The sequence below is a fragment of the Sus scrofa genome, chromosome 10, assembly GCF_000003025.6.
Source record: "Sus scrofa isolate TJ Tabasco breed Duroc chromosome 10, Sscrofa11.1, whole genome shotgun sequence".
In the NCBI taxonomy this organism is placed as follows: Eukaryota; Metazoa; Chordata; class Mammalia; order Artiodactyla; family Suidae; genus Sus; species Sus scrofa.
The window spans coordinates 16,062,424-16,085,952 of record NC_010452.4 but is presented as its reverse complement, the minus strand read 5'-3'; the positions used below and the strand labels follow the sequence as shown (position 1 = coordinate 16,085,952).

The 23,529-nt window shown below is 40.1% G+C and overlaps 1 protein-coding gene across 31 annotated transcripts in view; it reads left to right on the top strand.

Moving 5' to 3' along the window:
- Positions 1-17,409, top strand: part of CEP170 (centrosomal protein 170) — a 122,734-nt gene extending 105,325 nt beyond the window's left edge. For 7 of the 31 annotated variants that reach the window (XM_021064164.1, XM_021064161.1, XM_021064155.1 and 4 more), the window contains 6 exons: positions 2,658-2,835; positions 4,975-5,145; positions 8,281-8,369; positions 11,702-11,795; positions 12,509-12,560; positions 15,073-17,409. In XM_021064164.1, coding sequence (XP_020919823.1) covers positions 2,658-2,835; positions 4,975-5,145; positions 8,281-8,369; positions 11,702-11,795; positions 12,509-12,560; positions 15,073-15,362 — 874 coding nt within the window. In that variant the 3' untranslated portion in view covers positions 15,363-17,409. The remainder of the gene's footprint in view (positions 1-2,657; positions 2,836-4,974; positions 5,146-8,280; positions 8,370-11,701; positions 11,796-12,508; positions 12,561-15,072) is intronic. The other 24 variants (XM_021064150.1, XM_021064162.1, XM_021064165.1 and 21 more) reach the window with 5 other exon arrangements.

The window sequence follows — 23,529 nt, the reverse complement described above, 5'->3', positions numbered from 1 at the left end:
TAGGTCCTAAGATTTTTAAGCAGAACAGATTGACATTAAGTTCATGGTTTATGTCAGAGTCCACCTGAAGATGGGAATCACCATGCAAAGAAACAGCTGGTGAATGCACAGTGTACTCACAAATTAAAAACAAGACTTTGTGGGTGCCTCCTAAGTGAACAGTGTGCATGGTGTCTACAGGAAGAGTTCTTTTTAGTCCCATTTTTCCCACCTAAGATGTTGCAGTTGCGGTTGTTGGTGTTTTTTCTAATTAATTCATACTGCTTTCTACAGATAGCACAAGCTGCAATGCACAGCTGTCTGCATAAAAAAACTTTAAAAATAGGTCATTAAATGCTTGTGTATTTTTTTATCTCATTAAACTTGGTTATTCTGTTTCTCATTCTAGTTCATTTATTTCAGGAAATTGCAAGAGTTGAATATTTTATCAAAGGAAACAGTTTAAACCCCTTCTCAAAAGAATTGCATCAACAGTTAACAAGTTTTTTATTTTATTTTTTAGATTAGATAAGCATTGAGGTCCTATTGTTTAGCACAGGGAACTATATCTAATCTCTTGGGAGAGACCTCGATGGAAGATAATATAAGAAAAGGAATACACACACACACACACAAGTGGGTAGCTTTGAGATATAGCATAAATTGGCAGAACATTGTAAATCAACTATAATTTTTTTAATTTAATAAGTTATTTAAAATTACATGTGGAATGATAATATACATAGCATGACATATGAAAAGATCTGATTATGCCCCATATTATGTGTGACCTTAACCAAAAAGTGGTCACACAACCTCTCTTGAGGCTGGTTTTCCTCATCTACAAAATAAAACAAATAATAACTCTCTTACAAGATGGTTGTGAACTAGAGTTGATGAATATAAAGCTTCTTTGTGGTGGTTTTGATTATAATATAATGGTAAATACTGGTTTGATTATATTAGAATATAATTCTAAGCTTCCGAGGCCAAGGACCCTGTCTGCTTATTTACCATTGAAACCCTTAAGGCCTGGCACAGTGCCTGGATCGGTAAATATTTATTGGTAAATAAAAAGGAATCGACCACAAATTGCTTCTGTTGGGCCGTAAGCTTTTACTTAGCTTATCTTTTTAAATCTGTGAAGTTTTTAATGTAATTATTATGTTCCTTGAAAGTCTTTCAAGCTCACATTTTTCCTAAGTTAAAGAATACTTCTTTAGGGAGTCCCCATTGTGGCACAATGGGTTACGGACCTAGCTGGTATCTATGAGGTTGCGGGTTTGATCCCTGGCCTCACTCGATGTGTTAAGGATCCAGTGTTGCCTTGACGTAGTTGCAGATGCAGCTTGGATCCGGCTTTGCTGTGGCTGTGACGTAGGCCGGTAGCTACAGCTCCGATTTGACCCCTAGCCTGGGAACTTCCATGTGCTGCAGGTGTGGCCCTAAAAAAAAAAAAAAAAGAATGCTCCTTTGTACTTCAGATTTTAAAGTTAAGAAGCTTATACAGTCACTATTATGAATATTCTGTCATTCCAAAATCATCACTGTGGAAGCAGCCAAATTGAGATCATGTGCAGTGAATATATAACTTTGATAACTTTCAGTTATCACTGGAAACAGTTACTTAGTCTTTCAGTCCATGTGGCCGAAAATACAGATAAATGGTTTATGGAAATGAGCTCTAAACCTGGGAGCAGGCCCTGTCTTAGCTACTTTTAAGTTGTGTGTGGTCACGAGCAAGCCAGAAACTTTCTCTGAAAATGTGTCTTTACGCACCATCAGATAAGTTCTGCCTCACAAGCTCTACCTCTGCCTTGTGATGTTGCAGTGACATTGTGTACCGTGGAGCATGTATGGCGTGTAGCATAAAGCGCCACGCTCTCAGAGTTCCTCACCTCTTTGTTAACATACACCCATTGGGCCGTCTGGGGAGGCTTAGGGAGCTCGTCTCAGAGAACATTTCTAGATGCATAAACAGAAAATACTTAGAATGACACAGAAATGCAGTTATTTTGAAATAGTTACCAAAGTATTTTTAAAGTGATATGGTCATAGATGGTCCTTTGTTAACATACTGAATGGAAGGTTATTGCTGTGGGTTTAAGGACTGCAGTAATTTCAAGGTAGTGATGACAATGTTTTGAGGTACTTGCAGCAGCTATAATGTGATTTCTTTTGCTGACGAAAATCACCGGTATTGCTAAGACCACTGTTGTCGCTTGCTTGGATTTATAATTGAAAGAAATGCTAAGTTTCAATTAGAAGGTTAGTGGAAATATAGTTGTGATTGCTTTTCTCATTCAAGGTCACAGACTCCTTGAATTCTGTTCACCACCCCCAAGTTTAAGAACTCCTGGAATATAGTAATGCTAGTCATTAATACTAAAGGTGTATTTTAAAGATTTTGTAGACATATCACGACTTCAGGTGTTTAACCCATTTATTTTTCCAAAGCGACAATGTGTGGAGGATGTGGAATTTAGTTTCATTCATTTCGAGAATTAAAGCTTAAGACTATGAATATCCAACTGTTACTAGCATTTCCAAAAAATCTTAAGTTTGGGGTACAAATGTTGAAGTAGATGTGCAACTTATGTAACTGATTCTATCAAAAGTGATTGTTTCTAGACCTGTCATTTGAAAGGATTAAACTTCTTTTCTGAAATCATTGCCAGGATCAGCCAAGATCTTGCTCTCATTGCTCGGGAAATCAACGATGTAGCAGGAGAGATAGATTCAGTGACTTCCTCAGGCACTGCCCCTAGTACCACAGTAAGCACTGCCGCCACCACCCCTGGCTCTGCCATAGACACTAGAGAAGAGGTAGGAGATCTTCATGGAGAAATGCATAAGGTTCTTTCTTTTCTTTATTTCTTTTGCTTTTAGCTTTTTGCTTAGTTTATTTTAGTTTTGTCCCCCCTCCCTGTTGGCATGAAGCTCTGCATTTTCCAACTTTGCTTTAACACATTTCTCTTATGTTTTTCCAACCAAACTTGTAAAGGCTAACATTTGGTCTACTATTTAATACAAAGCTAGAAAAGTATTGAAACACTTGGTGGAGTTCCTTGGTGGCCCAGCAGTTAAGGAACCAGCGTGGTCACTGCTGTGTGGTGTGGCTTGGATCCCTGGCCTGGGAACTTCTGCATGCTATAGGCATGCCAAAAAAACAAAAGAAAAAGAAAGCAAAAAGGAAACGTTGTAAACTGTGGAGGTCAATGGTGTCTGAAAAGAAACTCAAACTGGTAAATAACTGTATAAAGGTCCTATCAACCTTGCCTACAAAAATACTTCAGTCGAACAGGTATTTTCATAGCTTCTTAACTAGGAGTTATCTCTAGTAGCAAAGAAAGAGAAAAATTCTTCAATTTTCACTGTTTTCATTCTGTTGATGGATTTACACATATGTATACGTAGGCAAAAATGCTTCAGAAATTGAAGTACACATACGTGCACTCTCTCTCTCATATATTCAGTTTTGAAGCGTTCTTGTGAACTCTGGAATGTAAATTAGCATTTGTAGACTATTTTCCTTCCCAAACCGGAGTCTCCTGCTTTCCAGCCTCAGAGCACCATGTGCAGCAGACATTCCGGAGGTGCCTTTAACATTTAATATAAAAACCATGGTACTCTGGCCACGTGGGCTCTCTTGACTTGGTGCAGAGATACGAATAAAAGACTGGCATTTTGAAAGAATGACTTAAGAGTTAGTTAGGACAGAGCCACACTAACTTGTTTAATTATCATCTGGTTGTTTGGTGCTACAGTGTCCGAATTAAGTAGTTGGAAAGACACCGGTTGGCTGCAGAGCCTAAAATATTTATTGTCTTGGCCATTTACAGAAAACATATGCCAGCCTCTAACGCTGATGATTGAGTCTGAGTACTTAATTTGATAAAATATTGTTTTCAATAGTAGCCAAAAGTGGTTAGCCTTTTCGACACATTTAATTCTGTAAACTGTGCTAATAATATTTTCTTCAGTTGCTTTTTGTCACATTTATAATCTTGTTCTTTAATGGTTTTTTGGTTGTTTTTTCCCTTTCATGTGTTGTCTAATTTGGTAAATGATGTTTCATTAATCTGTGTAGAGTTTTGTTACCACATTGATCGATTGTAAATATATATAAAAATCATCCTTATTGGTGAAAAATAAAAGAATTTTCTTGGTGGCAAGACATACACAATTCTTCTGGTACATTCATTTTAAATGATGACGATACTATTTTCTTAGCTGTCTAACTAAATTTTACCTAACATGATTAAACATTCACTCAGACCCAGTAAAATTTTTCAAACATTTCATTGAGTAGACTTTTTTTTCCTTTTTTTCTTTATTTCTTATTATTGTACTAGAGTGTATTCCTTCTTCAGTAAACCTGAGTTAATTTGTATAGTATGTATATAATTTGCACTGTAGATGGCAGTATATCATTTGTACTGGAATATGTCATTTCTGTAGCATTGAGAAAGTTTTATCTAAGACCAAAATACTTCTTTGTAAATTAAAATTTTTTCTTTTGTAAACTCAATTATAATTTGTAATTTATGTATCTGTGAAGAAATTTAGCACCTGGATTTGGGGAGAAAAAAAAAATAAGATAGGAAACTAAAAGAAAAAGAAACATTATTTTACACTGGTAAAGCAATGTGAGTAAAAGGAACTCCTTGTCCATCTACATGGCTCAGCTTTTTCTGCTTACCATTTGTTTTCCATTCGGGGGAAACCTAATCCATGGAAGAATCAATCAAATTTAACATAGTCACATGTTTTAGATTTTGAAAATAAAATCTATGTAGATGAACATCTATTTTATAAAACGGACACCCTCGAAGTGCTTATTGAAAGAGAGTAATTGGTTTATTGAAGATAATCATGCTTCTCTTACTACCTAAGAATGGAATAACTTCTGTCTAATCATAAAAACTATAATGCCAGTATCTGTACTTTTCCAGAGTATTCTATTCTCACAAAAGTTTGCTTTTGTCCTATTAGTTAGTTGACCGTGTTTTTGATGAAAGCCTCAACTTCCGAAAGATCCCTCCATTAGTTCATTCTAAAACACCCGAAGGAAACAACTGTCGGTCTAGCGATCCAAGACCTCAACCAACAGAGCCTCCTGATCACTTAACAATTACAAGGCGGAGAACCTGGAGCAGGGATGAAGTGAGTAAACCGTGCACTTCAACAAAAGGCAGGGGAGGCTTGTCCCATTGGAGGGGAGTGGGGAGCATTGTTCAGTGTGTCGGGCTAGGAAAAAAGTGCTTGTCTTTATGGGTAGAGTGGTATTTCATCCCCACATCACATCAAATACAAATAATTGATGCCAAGTGAACTTAGCTCCTAAAGGGTGAAAATAAAACTTAAAACTGAAAGTAAACTTTACTAAAATTTTTAGTAAACTGTAGGTAAATATCTTTCAACATGGTAGCATGGAATGATTTCCTAAAAGACACAAAAAATTTTGACTTTTACATAAAATATTGTTTGCTTTGCGTTTGTTAAAGGCCTATATAAAACCCACAGGCAACAAGGGATTCGTGTATAGAATATATCAGAACTGCTCTAGTTGATTTAAAAAGGCAAAAACAGCCCGATGGAAAAATCTGCAAAAAAAAAAAAAACAGCATTTCACAGAAAATACCTTAGGCCTATGAAAATACAAGGAGATGTTCAACTCATGAGTGTTCAGAAAACTACTTTTCAGGACCACACACAATGAGACGATTTTATACGCATTCAGTTGGCCACAAATTAGAAAGTCTTAACGACATTAAATGTTGGAGAAGATGTGGGTGCCCAGGCTTTCTTACTGTTACTGGTGGAGGTTAAATTGGCTCAGTCACTTTGGCCAACAGTTTGTCATTATTTCTTAAAGTTGAACATAAATATAGCCCATTATGTAGCAGTTTGGCTGCTAGTACATACCTTTTCATACCACTGACAATGAAAGTCATGCAAAAGAATATTGATAATAGCGCTGTGGACAGTGACAAACCTTGGAAATATGCTCAGTGTTTAGATCTGAAGACCCGTGAATGTGTAAAGTGGCATGTGCACAGATTGAACTGTTTCCGGGGTCGTCAGAACAAACCAACTACAGCCACGTGCAACAGGGTAGATGCATTTTGACAATAGAACATTAAGTGTAAGAAGTCATTCTCAAACGATTATATATAATGGGTGTTGCCATAAATTTAAAAAGTAAAAAACATATACTTAGGACAGAAACGGATCTAACAAATCCTATAAGAAAGAACGCAAGGGAATGATGAATGGGATTCAGGGTATTGTTGAACTTGGCTGGAGGGAGTCAGGGAGATGGGAAAGAAAAAATCGTATGACTAGAGGTAGGTTCTATCAGTCAGCCGTTGCTTCATAAGCACAGACGCCCCAGTGGTGTAGAGCCATGAGCAGGACCTGTGGGTCACCAGTGGGTGCTGCCCAGACTGGCTTTGCGTTTGCTCCCTCTGTCTCATGTTGCTAGGACCACACTTGTGGATCCCTGCGTATAAGGAACAGGAAGTAAAAGTCAGTCTTTAGAATTTGTACATTTTCAGCTGTGCAGAGTAGGAACACATCTGCCTGATGGAGAACCATGTCATTAGTTCCGTACTTGCAATTGCAGTATGATAGCTGGTTTTATTTATTCATTTATTTGTTTGCTTATTTTGCTCTTGAGGGCCGTACCTACGGCATACGGAGGTTCCCAGGCTAGGGGTGGAATCAGAGCTGCAGCTTCCAGCCTACGCCACAGCCTCAGCAAGACCAGAACAGAGCTGCATCTGCAATCTGCAACCTACACCGCAGCTCACAGCAATGCTGGATCTTTAACCATTGAGTGAGGCCAAGGATCAAACCCGCATCCTCATGGACACCAGCCAGGTTCATTACTGCTGAGCCACAACGGGAACTCTGAAGTTTATATTTTTAAAGAGAATGGAAACATTTGGATTGATGGTTATCGCAAGGTTGGTAGAAGAATTGTTCACCCATTGTGATGCTGAACTCTGAGGATGAGGGAGGAAGGAGCTCATCTGTCCTTTTCCTGTTCCACTCCCCCTTACCACTACGCTGCCCTTTCTCACACCTGTCTCATTAGTACCTGTCTTCTGCTCTTATTTGGCTTACTTCCTCAAGATTTACAAAATACCATTTAGCCTTTCATAATTTTTATGTTGCTTTTCACATCCAAAGTCACCTTTTATCCCCGACTAAATTCAAATTCTTAGCATATCCAAGTTCTAGTTTTCCATGATGTTATTAATTATCATGATTAATGTCACTACTCACTGCATTCCCTTTCATTAGAATTTGTACAGCACTTAATGAGAAAATTTAGCAATTATGTACATTGTTTTTATAAAAATATTTAATAGCATTTCCCATATATTACCATTATCTCCCCCCATCTCCCACCCCGGTCTTTAAAGGGTCTTAACATCCATGGCCCCAATATCTTATTTTCTGGATTTTCTTACGGAACCTGGATACAGGTCTGCAATACAAGGAGCTGGCTTGAGACCCCACATCTAGTCCTAAATTCAGGCCTTTCTCTAGCATTCCACCAAACTGTGCCTTTCATGGTTTGACTCTTGGCAAACTACAGCATGCAAGCCAAATTCAGCCTGCCTTCTGTTTTTGTAAAGAAAGTTTTATTACAACACAGCCCTGCTGCCTTGTTTGCATATTACCTGTAGCTGCTTCTGCTATAAGGAGAGCCATGACTGGTTGTGACAGAGACCCCGTGGCCCCAAACCCTCACTGTCTGGCCCTTTACAGAAACTTGCCAGCCCTCGGTTTTGCCCATAACGTTCGCCTGGGGTGGTACCAACCTCCATTGTAAAAACTTAGTATTTGGAGTAAGTTTTTAAAAATTATCTCCTGCTGTGGAGAACAAGGATTGTAATCTTCTTGGTCTCTGTGTTCATATCATTTGATGAAAGAGTAGGTAATAAACTTCGTATTCTCAATTACTTCCCCTTTCGCTTTGATGACAGTTTGAATTGGAAGCATGATAGACAGACTCCTGATGGCAGTTGAAGACTAGATAAGAAGTGACATCAGGAAGATAATATGGAAACGTGCCCACTTAGTTAACAAAAAAGAACTCCTTTTTCATTTCTTTCTCTTTCTCAATTTACTTACACTTTGGTAATTACACGCTTCCTTGGTCTTTTATTAAAATTAGCACGAATATGAAATGACCCTAAAGATAGAGCATTGTAAGCAGGGTTCCTGATGCTGCTCCAGGATCGTGGAAAATATGTTAACGTCCATTCTGTCCTTTGCCTGTTTCAGGTCATGGGAGATAATCTGCTGCTGTCATCTGTCTTTCAGTTCTCTAGGAAGATAAGACAGTCTATAGATAAAACAGCCGGGAAGATCAGGTACCGTTTTGTTGCTCAGACATCCTGCTTCTCTTACCCTCGTTGCTGGGACATGATGAAGTCCATGGTACTGAATCCTACTGCTGCCCCTGGCCTGTTCCTCCCTTTTCAGATACTACAGCTGTAGGCTAGCCAGCATGTGGAGGCCAAAAGAGAACAGATGGCCCAGATCATCTGCCCCTTTATCATAGAGAATGAACAGCTGTAATCACTTAAGTTAATTTTATTAATAATTGGGAAAATTTTACGCTTCCACATAAGAATAGTATTAGAAATTAACAGAATGTTAGGGCTTCTTTCATAAGACCTCAAACTTTAATATAGTCGTATCTTCCTCATCGGTAAAGAGAACAGAATGTGTACACTAGTGAGACTAAAACTTATGGTAAAAAGGCTCTAGGATAGTCAAAAACTAGGTTTTCTAATGCCATTGCTATTTGTTTATGTGGCGTGGTAGTAATTTTGTCCACGTCTAACCCTTTCACCAGCCTGAATCGTGTGTATAGGGACTGCGTTGTCTTGAACTTCCTCTTCCTCGGTTCTCGCCATGAGGTCTGTCCATGGTCATGGCTCATCGTCCCCTAGCCCTCTCAGCCAGACCTAGTTTTCGGGTGTGTCACCCCCTCCCATCCTCCGGGACTGAGCTCACAGGGCCCTGTCTCTAAGGACCTCTCTCAAGGGCCCTTCCTGTGCGCTCCCACAGTTCGCATCCTGTTTCCCTGCCTACTCTTTTCACAGCGAATTGGAATTACCTGCTCATGCTGGTGCCTTCTGTACTCAGCTGTGAGGGCATCAGAACAGTGCTGGGCAGATAACGTGCAGTCAGAAATCTTTCAACCAGTGATTGGTTTTGGAGACTTCATCCACATACAAGATTCTTTTAATCAGTGCTTATTTCATTAATTTATTCCTGTGGTTAATAATCCTCCATCATGTTGGAGTTCCTGTCGTGGCTCAGTGGTTAACGAATCTGACTAGGAACCAGGAGGTTGGGCGGATTCAATCCCTGGCCTTGCTCAGCGGGTTAAGGATCCGGTGTTGCCGTGAGTTGTTGTGTAGGTTGCAGATGCGGCTTGGATCCTGCATTGCTGTGGCTGTGGTGTAGGCCGGTGGCTACAGCTCCGAATGGACCCCTAGCCTGGGAAACTCCGTATGTCGCAGGGGCGGCCCAAGAAATGGCAAAAAGACCAAATAATAATAATAATAATAACAACCCTCCATCATGTCTTAGCTTTAGACTCTACCTTCTGTGGCATTAAATTCAAAGCGATAGCAATTATGTTTCCTCTTGAACTACACTGAGTACTTGAACCAAGCTCAAGGCATGACTCCTCGTATTAATCACTTAGACAAGAGAGGAGGCCCTACGGTTTGTTAATTCTATGTAAATGACTAACTGATTAGGCTTTTTTTTTTTCCTGCAAATTACAGTTGGGCTTTACCCCAGGGAAGGGAGGGCTTCATTTGTCTCTGGGCACACACTTGATTAGGAGATCAGAGGAGGACAGAGCCTCACATGAGGAGAGCTCCCTTACTTGTGACAGAAGATGGGATCAGCAGACTTGGGGATGACGTAGCCATTAAAGGAACACAAACACCCTACCCCACCTAAGGAGACCTTAGAGCGCTAATGCCCTGACCATTGGGTGTGATTCAAATGAAAACAGTGCAGAGTTCCCATTGTGGCTCAGCTGGTTAAGAACCTGACTAGCATGCATGAGGCTGCCCATTCAATCCCTGGCATGGATCAGTGGGCTAAGCATCCGGTGTTGGCTCCTGCATAGGTCGCAGATGCATCTCGGATCTGGCGTGGCTGTGGTTGTGGCATAGGCCAGCAGCTACAGCTCCAGTGCCACCCCTAGCCTGGGAACTTCCCTATGCTGCAGGTGTGGCACTAAAATTAATTAATGAATTAAAATAAAATCAAATAATAAAATAAACGCGCTCCTTAAGAAAAGCCAAACATTCAGTTGCTTTTTAACTCTCAAGGCATCATGCCTCATATTCCAGCCAGATTTAGAGGGACTTGATATGCTTCACTGATATTTTTTAATCTGCAGTTTTACTCAGAACTGATTGGCCTACATCACTGTATAAGCTTCAGGCGAACAACATGATGGTTTGATTTACATATATATTGTGAAGTGATGGCCACTGTAAGTTCAGCTGACTTCTCTCTTCTCATATAGACACAATACAAAAATGAAAGAAAAAAGAAAAATAGTTTCTGGTCTGTGCTCACGCTTGGGTTTTGCGCTCTTGACAACAAGTGCCTAGAGGTTTGTCCTCATGGCCACCTCCTGCTAATTCCTCCTCCCTGGACCTTCTGCCTTGTAACCACAAGTCTGTTCTCTTTTTCTATGAGTCTGGGGATTTTGTTTGTTATTGTTTTTGGTTTGGGTTTCACTATAAGTGAGACCATAATGTATCTGTCTCTTTCTCTCTCATTGCACTTAGCATAATGCCTTCAAGGCCCATCCATGTTGTTGAAAATGCATTTCCTCTTTTCTGTGGCTGAATAATGTTTATACACACACCCCCCCACACACACACATCTTCTTTATCCATTCATCCGTTGGTGGACACCTCGGTTGTTTCCATATCCTTGCTGTTATAAATAATGCTGCTGTGATCACAGTGGGTACAGAGATCTTTTCAAGTGTTTCCTTTTTTTTTTTTTTTGGATATATTCCCAGAAGTGAAATTGGTGGATCATATAGTAGTATTACTTTTAATTTTTTGAGGCGCTTCCGCAAAAAACCATAGTGGTTGTACCAATTTACAGTCCCACCAGCAAAGCACAAGGGTTCCCTTTTCTCCCCATCAGCCTTTGTTATCTCTTGCCTTTTGGATAATGATCATTCTAACAGGCAAGAGGTGCCATCTCCTTGTGGTTTTAATTTGCATTTCCTTCATGGCTAGTGGTGTTCAGCATCTTTTTGTGTACCTAATGGCCCTTTGTATATCTTCTTTGGAGAAATATCTCTGCATGTCCTTTGCCCATTTTTTAATTGGGTTTTATTGGGTTTTTTGCTATTGAATTGTATGAGTTCTTTATCTGTTTTGGATATTAAACTCTTATCAGATGGTTTTCAATAAAGGATTAGATAAGCACTTAAAGGGTTTATGTGTGTATTCATAGCCAGTTACTTTTTTAGTACAAATTCTCTTAAGATAAGTGCGTTTATTGGTAATGTTGGTTCAGTATTGAATTTACAATTCATGTAATATTTAGTGGTTTCTTTATTCTTCTGTAGCTTTGTGTTATCATTAAAATGTGATAGATTTTTTTTAAATGCGAAAAGTAAAATGCCTGTGTTTTTGCTTTATAGAATATTATTTAAAGACAAAGATCGGAATTGGGATGAAATAGAAAGCAAGTTAAGAGCCGAAAGTGAAGTCCCTATTGTGAAAACCTCAAGTATGGTATGGTCGTTTTTCTTGACTCTTAAAACATTTTGAAAGGAGGGTTTTGCTTTCAGGGAATGGCATGCTTATTTTTTACCTGTTGATGTATAAAAGAAGATATAAGTGTACAAATTTGGGAAATTTTATGCCTTCACTGTCTCTCACAGAGGTTTAACATGTTGCTTGTTTCAAAGTTCTTGAGGGTGTGGGGTCTCAGAATTACATACTCTTGTTCTTGTGATAATTATAGATTATAAATAAGCCATTTTGAAATAAGAGCCAAACTCAAATACAAGTTGACATGAGTCATTTCCATTTCCTTCATCTAGATTGCTTGTTTCCTCCCCAAGGGTTTGTGCAGGTTTTTCTTGTTCAGGGAGTTATCCCAACAGTCTATGAATTTTCCAAGGAAAACCCGCAAGCACTTTTACAAAGGTGTTGCAAGGTTGGTCAGTACAAGTTTTCAAAATATTTGCTTATAGAATATTATTTTGAACTTTTCATCATCTGTCATCATCTCATTTTTAAAAAGACTGTTTCAACATTAAAGATTTTAAAATTTGAATCTCATTTATTGGAGATCATGATTATTTCATATCCTGTTGCTACAGATGTAAAGCCATGTAGATAATATGAAGGATTCCAGATAAGAGGAGTGTGAGGTTCATTGCTTATCAAACAAAAATGTTTTGATTAAAGTAAGCTAATTTTTGTTACTATTTTCTCTACAGGAGATCTCTTCAATCTTACAGGAACTAAAAAGAGTTGAAAAGCAGCTACAAGGTAAATTTGCTACTGAATTTAGTATAAAGAGCTAATGATTTGGGACAAGTACCTTCTAAGTGGTATTTCTAAAGTAGTATTGACTATTAGAACACTATGTTATTGGAGTTCACGTTGTGGCACAGTGGTTATGGTTAACGAATCCGACTAGGAACCATGAGGTTTCGGGTTCGGTCCCTGCCCTTGTTCAGTGGGTTAACGATCCGGCGTTGCCATGAGCTGTGGTGTAGGTTGCAGACGCGGCTCGGATCCCGCGTTGCTGTGGCTCTGGCGTAGGCCGGTGGCTACAGCTCCGATTGGACCCCTAGCCTGGGAACCTCCATATGCCGCGGGAGCAGCCCAAGAAATAGCAAAAGACCAAAAAAAAAAAGAACACTATGTGATTAAGTGTAATGATGTATAGATAAAGATATAGATTCTGGGAGTTCCTGTTGTGGCTCCATTGGTTAAGGACCTGATGTCTCCAGGAGGATGCCAGTTAGATCCCTGGTTTCTCTCAGTAGGTTAAGAATCTGGCATTGCTGCAAGCTGCAGCATAGGTTGCATTTGTGGCTTGGATCTGGTGTTGCCAGGGCTGTGGCATAGGCCAGCAGCTGCAGCTCAGATTCAACTCCTGGCACGGGAGTTTCCATATGCTGCAGGTGTGGCCAAAAAAAAAGAAAAAAAGATACAGATTCTGCATATTCAAATTTTTCATATAAAGGAGGTTTTAAAACCTAGTATGAATAATTTAAAATAGAAGAAAGTTTAATCCTAGGCATATAGGATAGATGTTATAATTCACAGTATTATATATAGGCTCTAATATTTTTATATATAGATGCTGTTATTGAAAAACATATAAATAATGTATTAGGGAGTTCTGTTGTGGCTCAGTAGTAATGAACCGGACAGTATCCATGAGGACGCGGGTTCGTTCCCTGGCCCCTCTCCATGGGTTAAGGATCCGGCATTGCTGTGAGCTGCAGTGTAGGTTGCTGCCACTGGCATAGACCAGTGGCTACAGCTCCAGTTCAGCCCCTGGCCTGGGAATTTCCATATACTGCAGGTGCAGCCCTAAAATAAATTAATTATATTAAATAATATATTAAAGTGTGTGTGTGTGTGTGTGTGTGTGTGTGTGTGTGTAGCTGATAATGCTTACTGCCAATTAGCATTATTTACATGATTTGATAATTCTTAAATTATATTTTTGGTATAACCCACATGAACTTATGTTCTAATGTAAATAATAGTCATTTGGCTGAACTACAAGAATTGAGTGTGGATTGGACACAGGCACCAGAGAGGAGGGAGAAAAGAAGAAAGAGACCCTTTGCCTCCTAAACTTTAACACGAACATGGTTTTTCATCTGTGTCAGATCTTTAATTATATGCATTAATGCCTATTTAGGTATGTCTTGACCTTGGTCCTAGCTAAGTGAGTCTGAACCTTTCTTCAGCCTTGGCATACCTAAGGGTTAGGATATACCCCCATGAGGCAGAGTGGCTTGTTTACATGATTGTTAGCTGGTAGGGCGGGCGTATGCCTTTAAAAGGACCTCTGAAATGACGCTTCTTTTACCTTTGGTGCCTCTTTGTCCCAGCTCCCCACTCTGCCCAATGCCAAGGTGAAAATCACTGCCGAAGATTTTCCCTTGCCCACTCAAGGATCTTTTGGATCGAAAGCTGCTTTTTATCTGGCCCCTCCCATGGAGGCAGCAAGGTCTATTTGGCCTGCTGGGGCCGCTGTGGAGATGAGTAGGTAGGCTGCCAGGGCAGCTTGATGGCCCAGTGGCATGGACATACTTGCATGCCGTGCCAGCCCCTTCAAAGTATGCGGATGTTACTGTGGCCTCCTCCACCTGCAGGTTAGGTTACTCCAAAGCCCATCAGCAACTAATCCCCAATTATCTGAGTAATAAATAAGGCTGAGAGTGTTTCCCTAAATCACTACCATTTTTACCATCCTCCCATAATAATTAAAGCAACGTTCAGGAAGATCTTACCTGAATTCCCCCAGGCTCAGAAATGCCCATACTTAGTCTACTCCAGGGACCAGAGAAAGCATTCAAGTCTTTATAATCTACAACATAGATCAGCCCTGGAATTACTGATTAAGTGAAGTTTAAAACACAGAATTGAAAAGATTAGCCCAGGAGTACCCGTTGTGGCTCAGCAGGTTAAGAATCTGATTATGAGGATGCGGGTTTGATCCCTGGCCCCCGCTCAGTGGGTTGAGGATCTGGCATTGCCGTGAGCTGTGGTGTAGGTCACAGATGCGGCTCAGATCCTTTGTTGCTGTGTCTGTGGTGTAGGCAGGCAGCTGCAGCTCTGATTTGACCCCTAACCCAGAAACTTCCATATGCTGCAGGTGCAGCCATAAAAACAAGAAAAAAGAAAGATTAGCCCAGTTTAAGCTCTTATAAGCATCAGTAGTTGAAATATTATCCAAGTCATAAGCAATGGTCATACTCAAACTTAAGCGCACCTACAATTCTTTTTCCCTCCTCTTTCTTTTTTCTTCTTGCAGCGATCAATGCTATGATTGACCCGGATGGAACTTTGGAGGCTCTGAACAACATGGGATTTCCCAGTGCAATCTTGCCGTCTCCACCAAAACAGAAGTCCAGTCCTGTGAATAACCACAGCAGCCCGGGTCAGACACCGACACTTTGCCAACCAGAAGCTAGGGTTCTTCAGCCTGCTGCTCTTTCAGTCTCAGCTGAATTTGAGAATGCGGAATCTGAGGCTGATTTCAGTATACATTTCAATAGGTTCAACCCTGATGGGGAAGAGGAAGATGTTACAGTACATGAATGACTTTGTCTTGCTTGTTAAAAATTATTACCTGTGGAATGACTAGGAATATTGGAAGGAGCGTAGTGTTGACTTATACTAAATAAGACAGCTTGGTCAACTACAATCTCGTTCTCTCTGTCTTCTTAATTTTATTTATTTATTTTTTTTTTACCTATGATGTGGTGTCATCATAATCCTTTGAAGCCATTTAGATAACCATTTGATGCACACGTAGGAGAAAGCAGATTGTGGAAGTTTCACATGTTGTGGTTTTATGAATTTTCAAATTGCATTCGATAATTGCATCCTTTCCCTTCATAGATCTTTGTTTTTTTTCTTTAAGCCATGCTGTGACCTACAAGCAAACTAAATACCCATCATTTCTGACCCCCATGTCTCCTGTGCCAAGCTGCTCCCTGAAATGGACTTCCTCCTCATCTGTACAGATTTGTTAAACACTTCTATTTGCTTCTTACTAATAGGGTTTATATTAGGATTCATGACCATTGGCTACGATGACATGTTACTCTCCACAGTCAAACTGACCTTTCTGAAGAGTCCTTCTTGTGTTCTAAAATGTTCCAGCATATATGTGATTTATATAACTTTGTTGCTGCGTACATTGTCTTGGGGTTTATGGAGATGAATTATTATGTTTGCACTAAGATTTGCTGGGAGTGGTAGGTGGACTTATCTGTCAATAAGGACTGTCTCTTTTTTTCTTTTGCTTTTTTTTTTTTTTTTGTACATAGGCGATTGATCATACTGTATTTGTTTTAACCCCACAGTGTTTTACTCCACTTTCCAAAAGATCAATTGGCACTTTTTTCCTTTTTTTTTTTTTTAATGAAAGTAAGATTTTGTCTAATTTTAGGGCAAATGATAACTAGAAGGATTAAAGTAGACAGATAGTTTTAAGTGGAGTATATTTTTAAAACTAAGAACATGTATATTGGTCTTGTGTTACCAAGTTTATATGTGACAGTTGAAAAAAAAAATTTCCCTTGAAATGATCATGAAGTTAAAATTTTCTACATTAGGAAACTTGGAGAACCAGTAGTCATAAGATTAGTGGATAGTTTCACTCCCAGGCAAGGAATTGCTTCTGTGTGTTTCCCTGTAGGACCCAATAGTAAATCCTGTCTCAGTCGTATACATTTATAAGGACCCTGCAAGACAACGACCAAGGCTTTGGGCCTGTGCTAAACAGGAAGCTTATGAAAAGTATCTTCTGTAAACTTTTTTTTTTTTTTCTCTTTCTAGTAAGTTCACATTTGGATAAGTTGAAAAAAAAATTATCTTTTATGTTTCCAGAACACTATAATTTGGGTGACTCTTAATTCAGTTAAATATTATTAGTAGACCTGAATTTTCCAAACCCTTGACTCCCCCATTGGTCTAAAAAAAGCTAAAACTGCAACGTTTATGAAATAGTCTTTAATATCTCAGCAATAATCCTGTGCTACATTGTTTTAAGGAACTAACTCTATACACTTCAAAACTTGGGCCAGTTAATAAAGATGCAAAAAAAAAAAACTGTTTTGTAGAGATGTAAAAACAAGTCTGTTGTATAATGGATCTCATATTTTTCTTTAAATTAAAAAAAAAAGGGGGCAAATGAACTCTTCTCCTTGTAAAGCTAAATTCCCCATTCTAGTGAATAAAGGAAGACAGAAGAAAAGGTTTTAAAGAGTGTGAACGGAAAGGTAGAATTGCTTTGAAGGGATAAATGAGACATTCAAACAGGGTCAATCCATTTGAAGAAAAAGTAGAACAAAATAATCACCATTATTTCCTCTTTGGTTTAATGTTTGGGTACTGATTTTATCCCCATGGAAGTAGAAGGTAAGGAGCTATTTAGGAAGATATTAGCATCTATCCTACTTACATTATTGTTTAAGTGTTTACACAGTTTTGTTCAATTACAAACATTTGGCCTTTTACTATGTTATTTTTATTTTGTATGAAAACATTATTCTCCTTATTTATTTTTGTTACATTTATTACTTATGTTATTTTGTTATGCATTTACAACTCCATTTTTAAATAAAGTGTTTCTGGAACTTTATGCAATTGATTGTACATTTTATTTCTTCTACCATCTAGATTGCTAATTCTTCATCACCTTATCACATTATATCACATTTTCTAAGTTTAGCAAAAGAAGGAGTTCTTCAATTTAATTAGTATGTGGTAACTAAAACCTCATGCTATTTGGGGCTGATGAAGAAACACTTTCTTAGCAAATTACAGTTCCCATAATTCTCTTAGCTTAACTCTAACGTAACGTGCACATGCACAGCCTTTAAAGTTAGCTGACCTGGAATCATCAGAGCGCTTGATAGTGATATTATTTGGGAAATGAAGCAATGTAAAGGACATCTAAAATTTAAGAGTCATGCATTGGGACTCATTTTCTTTCATCGTGTGCTTCATACCAAGAGTCTTGAATATCTCCCTATTCCTAGTCAACGTTCTGTTTCTCCGCCTGGCCTTCTTGGACTTGCCGTAATCCGGCCCTTCTCTTGTGTGTCTCTGTCCACCGGATACAGACTCTCCCCGGAGGCCCTGACAGCCTGCAGCTTGTTCCTCGCTCTGGGGACTGGTTCCCTCCCTCCATTCTGCAGAGGCCCCTGCCCCACCCCCGCCCTCTTCCCAAAGCTTCCCTCCCTTAACTGGGCCAGGGCCAAGGCCAAGGCCTGCGTCTCCAGGCCCTTCATAGTTTTCTCTTCACCCACCAAGGATACACATTTCTTGCTTCTAAATTAATAATCTTTATTTCCTGAATAGACTGTGCTCAGCCTGACACAATGTGGTGTTCTGAAGACTCTCCTTGGGGTGGTGGGAAATCGCAAAAAGACTGGCATCGAGTATCCTTCTGCCTGAAGCAATGGGGAGCCTGAGATGCAAACTGAGCTGCTTTTTCTTGCCCATTCGAGTTTGTGAATTGTGGGTTGACAGCTAGCAAGAAATGTTCATCTAAATCCACATCTATGTAAGTAGAGAGATCTAATCTGAACAGCTCACTCTGTCTTCGAATGGGGACATGTGTCTACGTGTGTCTGTGTACAAATGGTCACAGAGACAACCGAACCCTCCTAACAACAGTTGGTCTTCGTGCCATTTTCCAGGTGAGGAAACTGAAGCCACCCAGCCTTGTTGATTCACCCCAACTGAGCACACACGGCTGGTGGGAGCAGAGCCAAGGTTTGAGTCTGGGTTATGTTACAGCTAAGAACTACTTAAAATGGTCTCCATTATCTCTCTGTGTGTGTGTGTGTGTGTGTGTGTGTTTAGAGCCACACCTGACACACATGGAAGTTCCCAGGAGCTGCAGCAGCCAGCCTTCACCACAGCCACAGCAACGCCAGATCTTTAACCCGCTGAGCCACAATGGGAACTCCCCTTAACTTCCGACTTGCAAGCTACTGCTCATTATATTTTGAGGGAGCAAGGAATGCCCAAGAAGTATATTTGTTAAGATATTTTGTTCTGGCTTTTTGGCTCCAGTGAGATCCACCAAATATAAAATCCCACTCCCTTGTCCTGTCCAGAAGCACTGGATAAAATATAACATTTTTCATTTTCATTTTCATTTTAAAGCATAGCTAAAATCAAAAATTCCCAGGGGCCAGAATTCAGCAGACATACAGAGCTGATGCTGTGGTCTTGCTGAGAGTCCAGCACTGCTTCTTGGCGCCTCGGGGCTTGGGCTTTATTTCAAGCAGAGAGGAAATGAGCATAGGGGAGGTGGGCTGATAGGCAGTCAGAAGGGAGATTGTCAAGTGAGCCCCCCCCAGGGAAAGGGTGACCAGGCAGGAGAAACAGGCAATGTTTGAGAGAAAAGAGGGTCTTTTTCCAGAAGTGAGTTCAGACATGGGTCTTCAGATTTATAAATCACAGTGGCTCTCATGCCTGATACATTTTTCTTTTTTTTTTTTTTTTCTTTTTTTTTTTTTTTGTCTTTTGTCTTTTTGTTGTTGTTGCTATTTCTTGGGCCACTCCCGCGGCATATGGAGGTTCCCAGGCTAGGGGTTGAATCAGAGCTGTAGCCACCGGCCTACGCCAGAGCCACAGCAATGCTGGCTCCGAGCCGCGTCTGCAACCTACACCACAGCTCACGGCAACGCCGGATCGTTAACCCACTGAGCAAGGGCAGGGACCGAACCCGCAACCTCATGGTTCCTAGTCGGATTCGTTAACCACTGCGCCACGACGGGAACTCCCCTGATACATTTTTCTTAAGTACCTGGTAACACTGCAGGGAAATTGAACCACAAAAGTCAAGGAGAAAATCTTAACATTAATCAAAGAGAAAAGCAGGTTTGTTTGTTTTTTTTTAACCAAGAACTACAACTAGCTTCCTCAATAGCAACAAAAGCTAGAATGCAGGGGACTCATATGTTGTTTATGGGTGCATATCTGTGCAGAAGACCAAAAGCACATGGGGAGATAACACATACTAATTTCTTTTTTCTTTTTGTCTTTTTAGGGCCGCACCTGCGGCATTGGGAAGTTCCCAGGCTGGGGTTGAATTGGAGCTATAGCCCCTGGCCTACTCCACAGCCACAGCAACTCTGGATCTGAGCCCTGCCTGCGACCTACAGCACAGCTCACAGCAATGCCAGATCCCTAACCTGCTGAGCGAGACCAGGGATTGAACCTGAATCCTCATGGATACTAGTTGGGCTCATTACCACTGAGCCACAATGGGAACTCCAACACATACTAATTTCTGAATTGAGTTATCCCTAAGGATGGATAGAAGGCGAAGGGGATGGACATTGGGTGGGCCTTTAGCTGGGCAGTAATGTTTTATTAAAATGTAAATATTTTATTAAAATTTTTGTTTACTAAAGTAATAGGTTCAAAGAATTTAAGATAAAGCATTATTAACTATCTCAACTCAATGGTATGCCATAGAATCTGTTATTTTCTGTGCTTTTCTGTGCGCCTGAATTGTTTCAAGTTTAAAACAATGTTTTAAGATCTTTCCTTCCCCACTCTTATGTGTTTATGCTTTAAGTATGTCAATCAGTTCAAAGATTGAAACTGATCCTGAATTTCTGGCATGTCTAACACAGAGAGTAATTCATCAGATCTACTTGTCATATATTTGAAGGGTAAGAATGGAAAAAGAACTAAATTGGCACTGAACTTCTGTTCTGACACTCAGCTAGCACTGCGTGGGAAAGAGCAAAAGCCATTGAGCTCACTGTTGGCTCATGACATTTCAAACTCAAGGACTCACAACCAACCCCCAGGCCTCTGCGTCTCCTGCCTTCTATGCAAGAAAATGTATATGCAATGAAGATCTGAATACATGAAATAATTCCTAAAAAAAGATTTTAGAATTTCATTTTTCTGAGTCTTTTTTTTTTTTTTTTTTAATACAGTGGCTCTCCAGTCAATGACTTAACTGTGGTCTCATCTTAGATGCTAAGCTAAACTGGAGGATTTTTCCAAGAGTGTCTTGACAATCCATCACAAAGTTACTTAACATAATTGCCTAGTTTCTTAATTAGCTTCCAGAATTTTCTAATTTTGACAAGTGTTTCTAGAAAACAGGAGGGAAGAGTTGGGGAAAATGAAGTGGGGGAGGGGGGCGTTTTCAGGGTCTTCTCTCTTACAGGGACCTGGGGCTTGGGTCCACCAGGGTCACTGATGCTTCGGAATAGACAGAGCACAGGAAGGATGGTGGAGACCTACCCAGTTACCATCTCCCACCTCCCATTGTTCAAAGGTTAACTCTGGGGCCAACTCATTCACGTGACACTTGCGTAAGGGCTGGGCTGGCTCTGCAGGCATTCCATGCTGTGGTGGCAAGACACAAGTCATCTGTAATAGCATATATGGGAAAAAAGAATGGCTAGATTTCTATGTATGACTGATGGACTTTGCTGTACACCTGACACTAATACAACATGGTAAGTCGATATTCCAATAAAATTAAATTAAAAAAATAAGACAGATATGCTGCAGCAGAGGGGAGGTGTTGCTAGGTTTCCCCTGCTTGAAGGTGGTTGCTGTAGCCACGGCTGCAGGAAGAGACAGACCTCAAGAATATAAGGCAGGGCCCAAATTTTGTCCCACGCATGTTGTCACCACAAAAACAGCCAACTCCTGGGTTGTAAGAAATTGAAACCCACTAAGCTGCCCCTTTTCAACCATACGAGAGACAATACTGAGCAAAGCCATGTGGTCCCCATCTCCTTACTCAGGGAATAAAATTGTACATCAGGGCTGCTGGTTTTCAGCATTGGAAATTGTTATTATTTTTCATTCCCATGTATTTGAATCTAAATAAGAGCGTATGAAATAGGTCATTCCCTGATTTTCAGAGAAAGCAGTAAATCCATTCCAGAATTCCTTAGGAGTGTGCTGATACATGGCATTGGGTGAAGATGCCATTTGTTAAAGGCCACTGGGGTTATGACATTCTTAAAGAAATAGGCAAAAAAGAAAATATTTCTCTTTCACATTTTATGTTATGAGAATAATAATGACACAGGGCTTCATTAGGGCAATATATTACTTAAACTGCATTCTTTATCTCAGTATTCAATTTGGGATTCTCTAAGTTGCCAAGAGTCATCCCCCACTGGGTTGGGAATAAGAACAAAATATCTGAAAGTATTTTATTTCTCCTACACTCCAAAATCCTAATGAAAGAATCCTATCTTTCAAACAGCTGAGATAACCTACCAGAAATGTCATGTGTGCAACTATATATTTGCTGGCTCCTTGGAAAGACCAAAGAAGAACAGTTCTCAAAATGTATCTTTCCAACGGCATCTTCTGAAGTTCAGGGAGCCTGGGTAGTTTCGCCAGACCCAAGATTCCTAGGATGAAGGGAATCCCAGGTGGGTGGAATCTGAGCCGCAGCTGCCGGCCTGCACCACAGCCACAGCAACACCAGACCCTTAACCCACTGAGCGAGGCCAGGGAACGAACCTGCATCCTCACAGACTATGTTGGGTTCTTAACCCACTGAGCACAATGGGAACTCCAAAAATCCCATTTATAATTTCATCAAAAAAATAAAATTCCTGAGGATAAATTTAACCAAAGAGGTGAAAAATCTATACAATGAAAACTATAAGATATTAATAAAATAAATTGAAGAGGATACCAAAAAATGGGGAGTTCCCGTTGTGGCACAGTGGAAATGAATCCAACTAGGATCCATGAGGATGCAGGTTTGATTCCTGGCCTCTCTCAGCAGGCTAAGGATCTGGCATTGCTGTGAGCTGTGGTGTAGGTCACAGACGCGGCTCAGATCCCGTTGCTGTGGCTGTGGCGTAGGCTGGCAGCTGATGCAACCCCTACTTGGGAACTTCCATGTGCTGCAGGTGTGGCCCTAAAAAGCATGCGCATACACACACATACACACTGTATGATTTCACTCATATGTAAAATCTATACAAAACAAAACAAAACTAAAATTCATAGATCCAGACAACAGATTAGTGGTTAGGAGCAGGGAAAGGCCTTGGGAGCGGGTTTGAGGAGAATGAAGGGGTCCGTTGTATGGTGATAGATGATAAGGAGACCTATGTTGATGATCACTCTGCAGGGTATACAGATGGGAAATACAATGCTAAACATCGGAAACCTATATACAACAAGAAAAAGAAAACTGTAACCATAGAGAAGCCAAAAACATGTTCTGGGCATCCTATGAAGTTTGTATCCACCAAAAACACATGAAGGATAATTATCATTTATATATTTAAGGGGATTTCTGGTTTTGCAAAAGAATGTGCCGCAGGATTCTTCCACATGGCGGTGTTCTTCGTTGCATTAAAACTGTCATTTGATCAACTACCAATGAATTGGTAAGCAACTCTTCAGCCATATATTTACTAAGTATGAGATGTCAATTTATAACCTCCTTTTATTTGTCCTCAAATTGCACTGAATTTAATAATTCAGAGTTCCCCCTGGGGCACAGTGGGTTATACATCTGACTGTAAGCAGCTCAGGCTGCTGCCACGGTGTGGGTTTGACACCTGGCCAGGCAAAGTGGATTAAAGAATCTGGTATTGCCGCAGCTGCCTCATAGATCACAGGTGCAGCTCGGATTTAATCCCTGGCCCGGGAACTTCCAGATGCTGTGAGTGCAGCCATAAAAATAAAAAAAAAATAAAAAAAATAAATTAAGTGACATTAAAAACACAGAATCCCA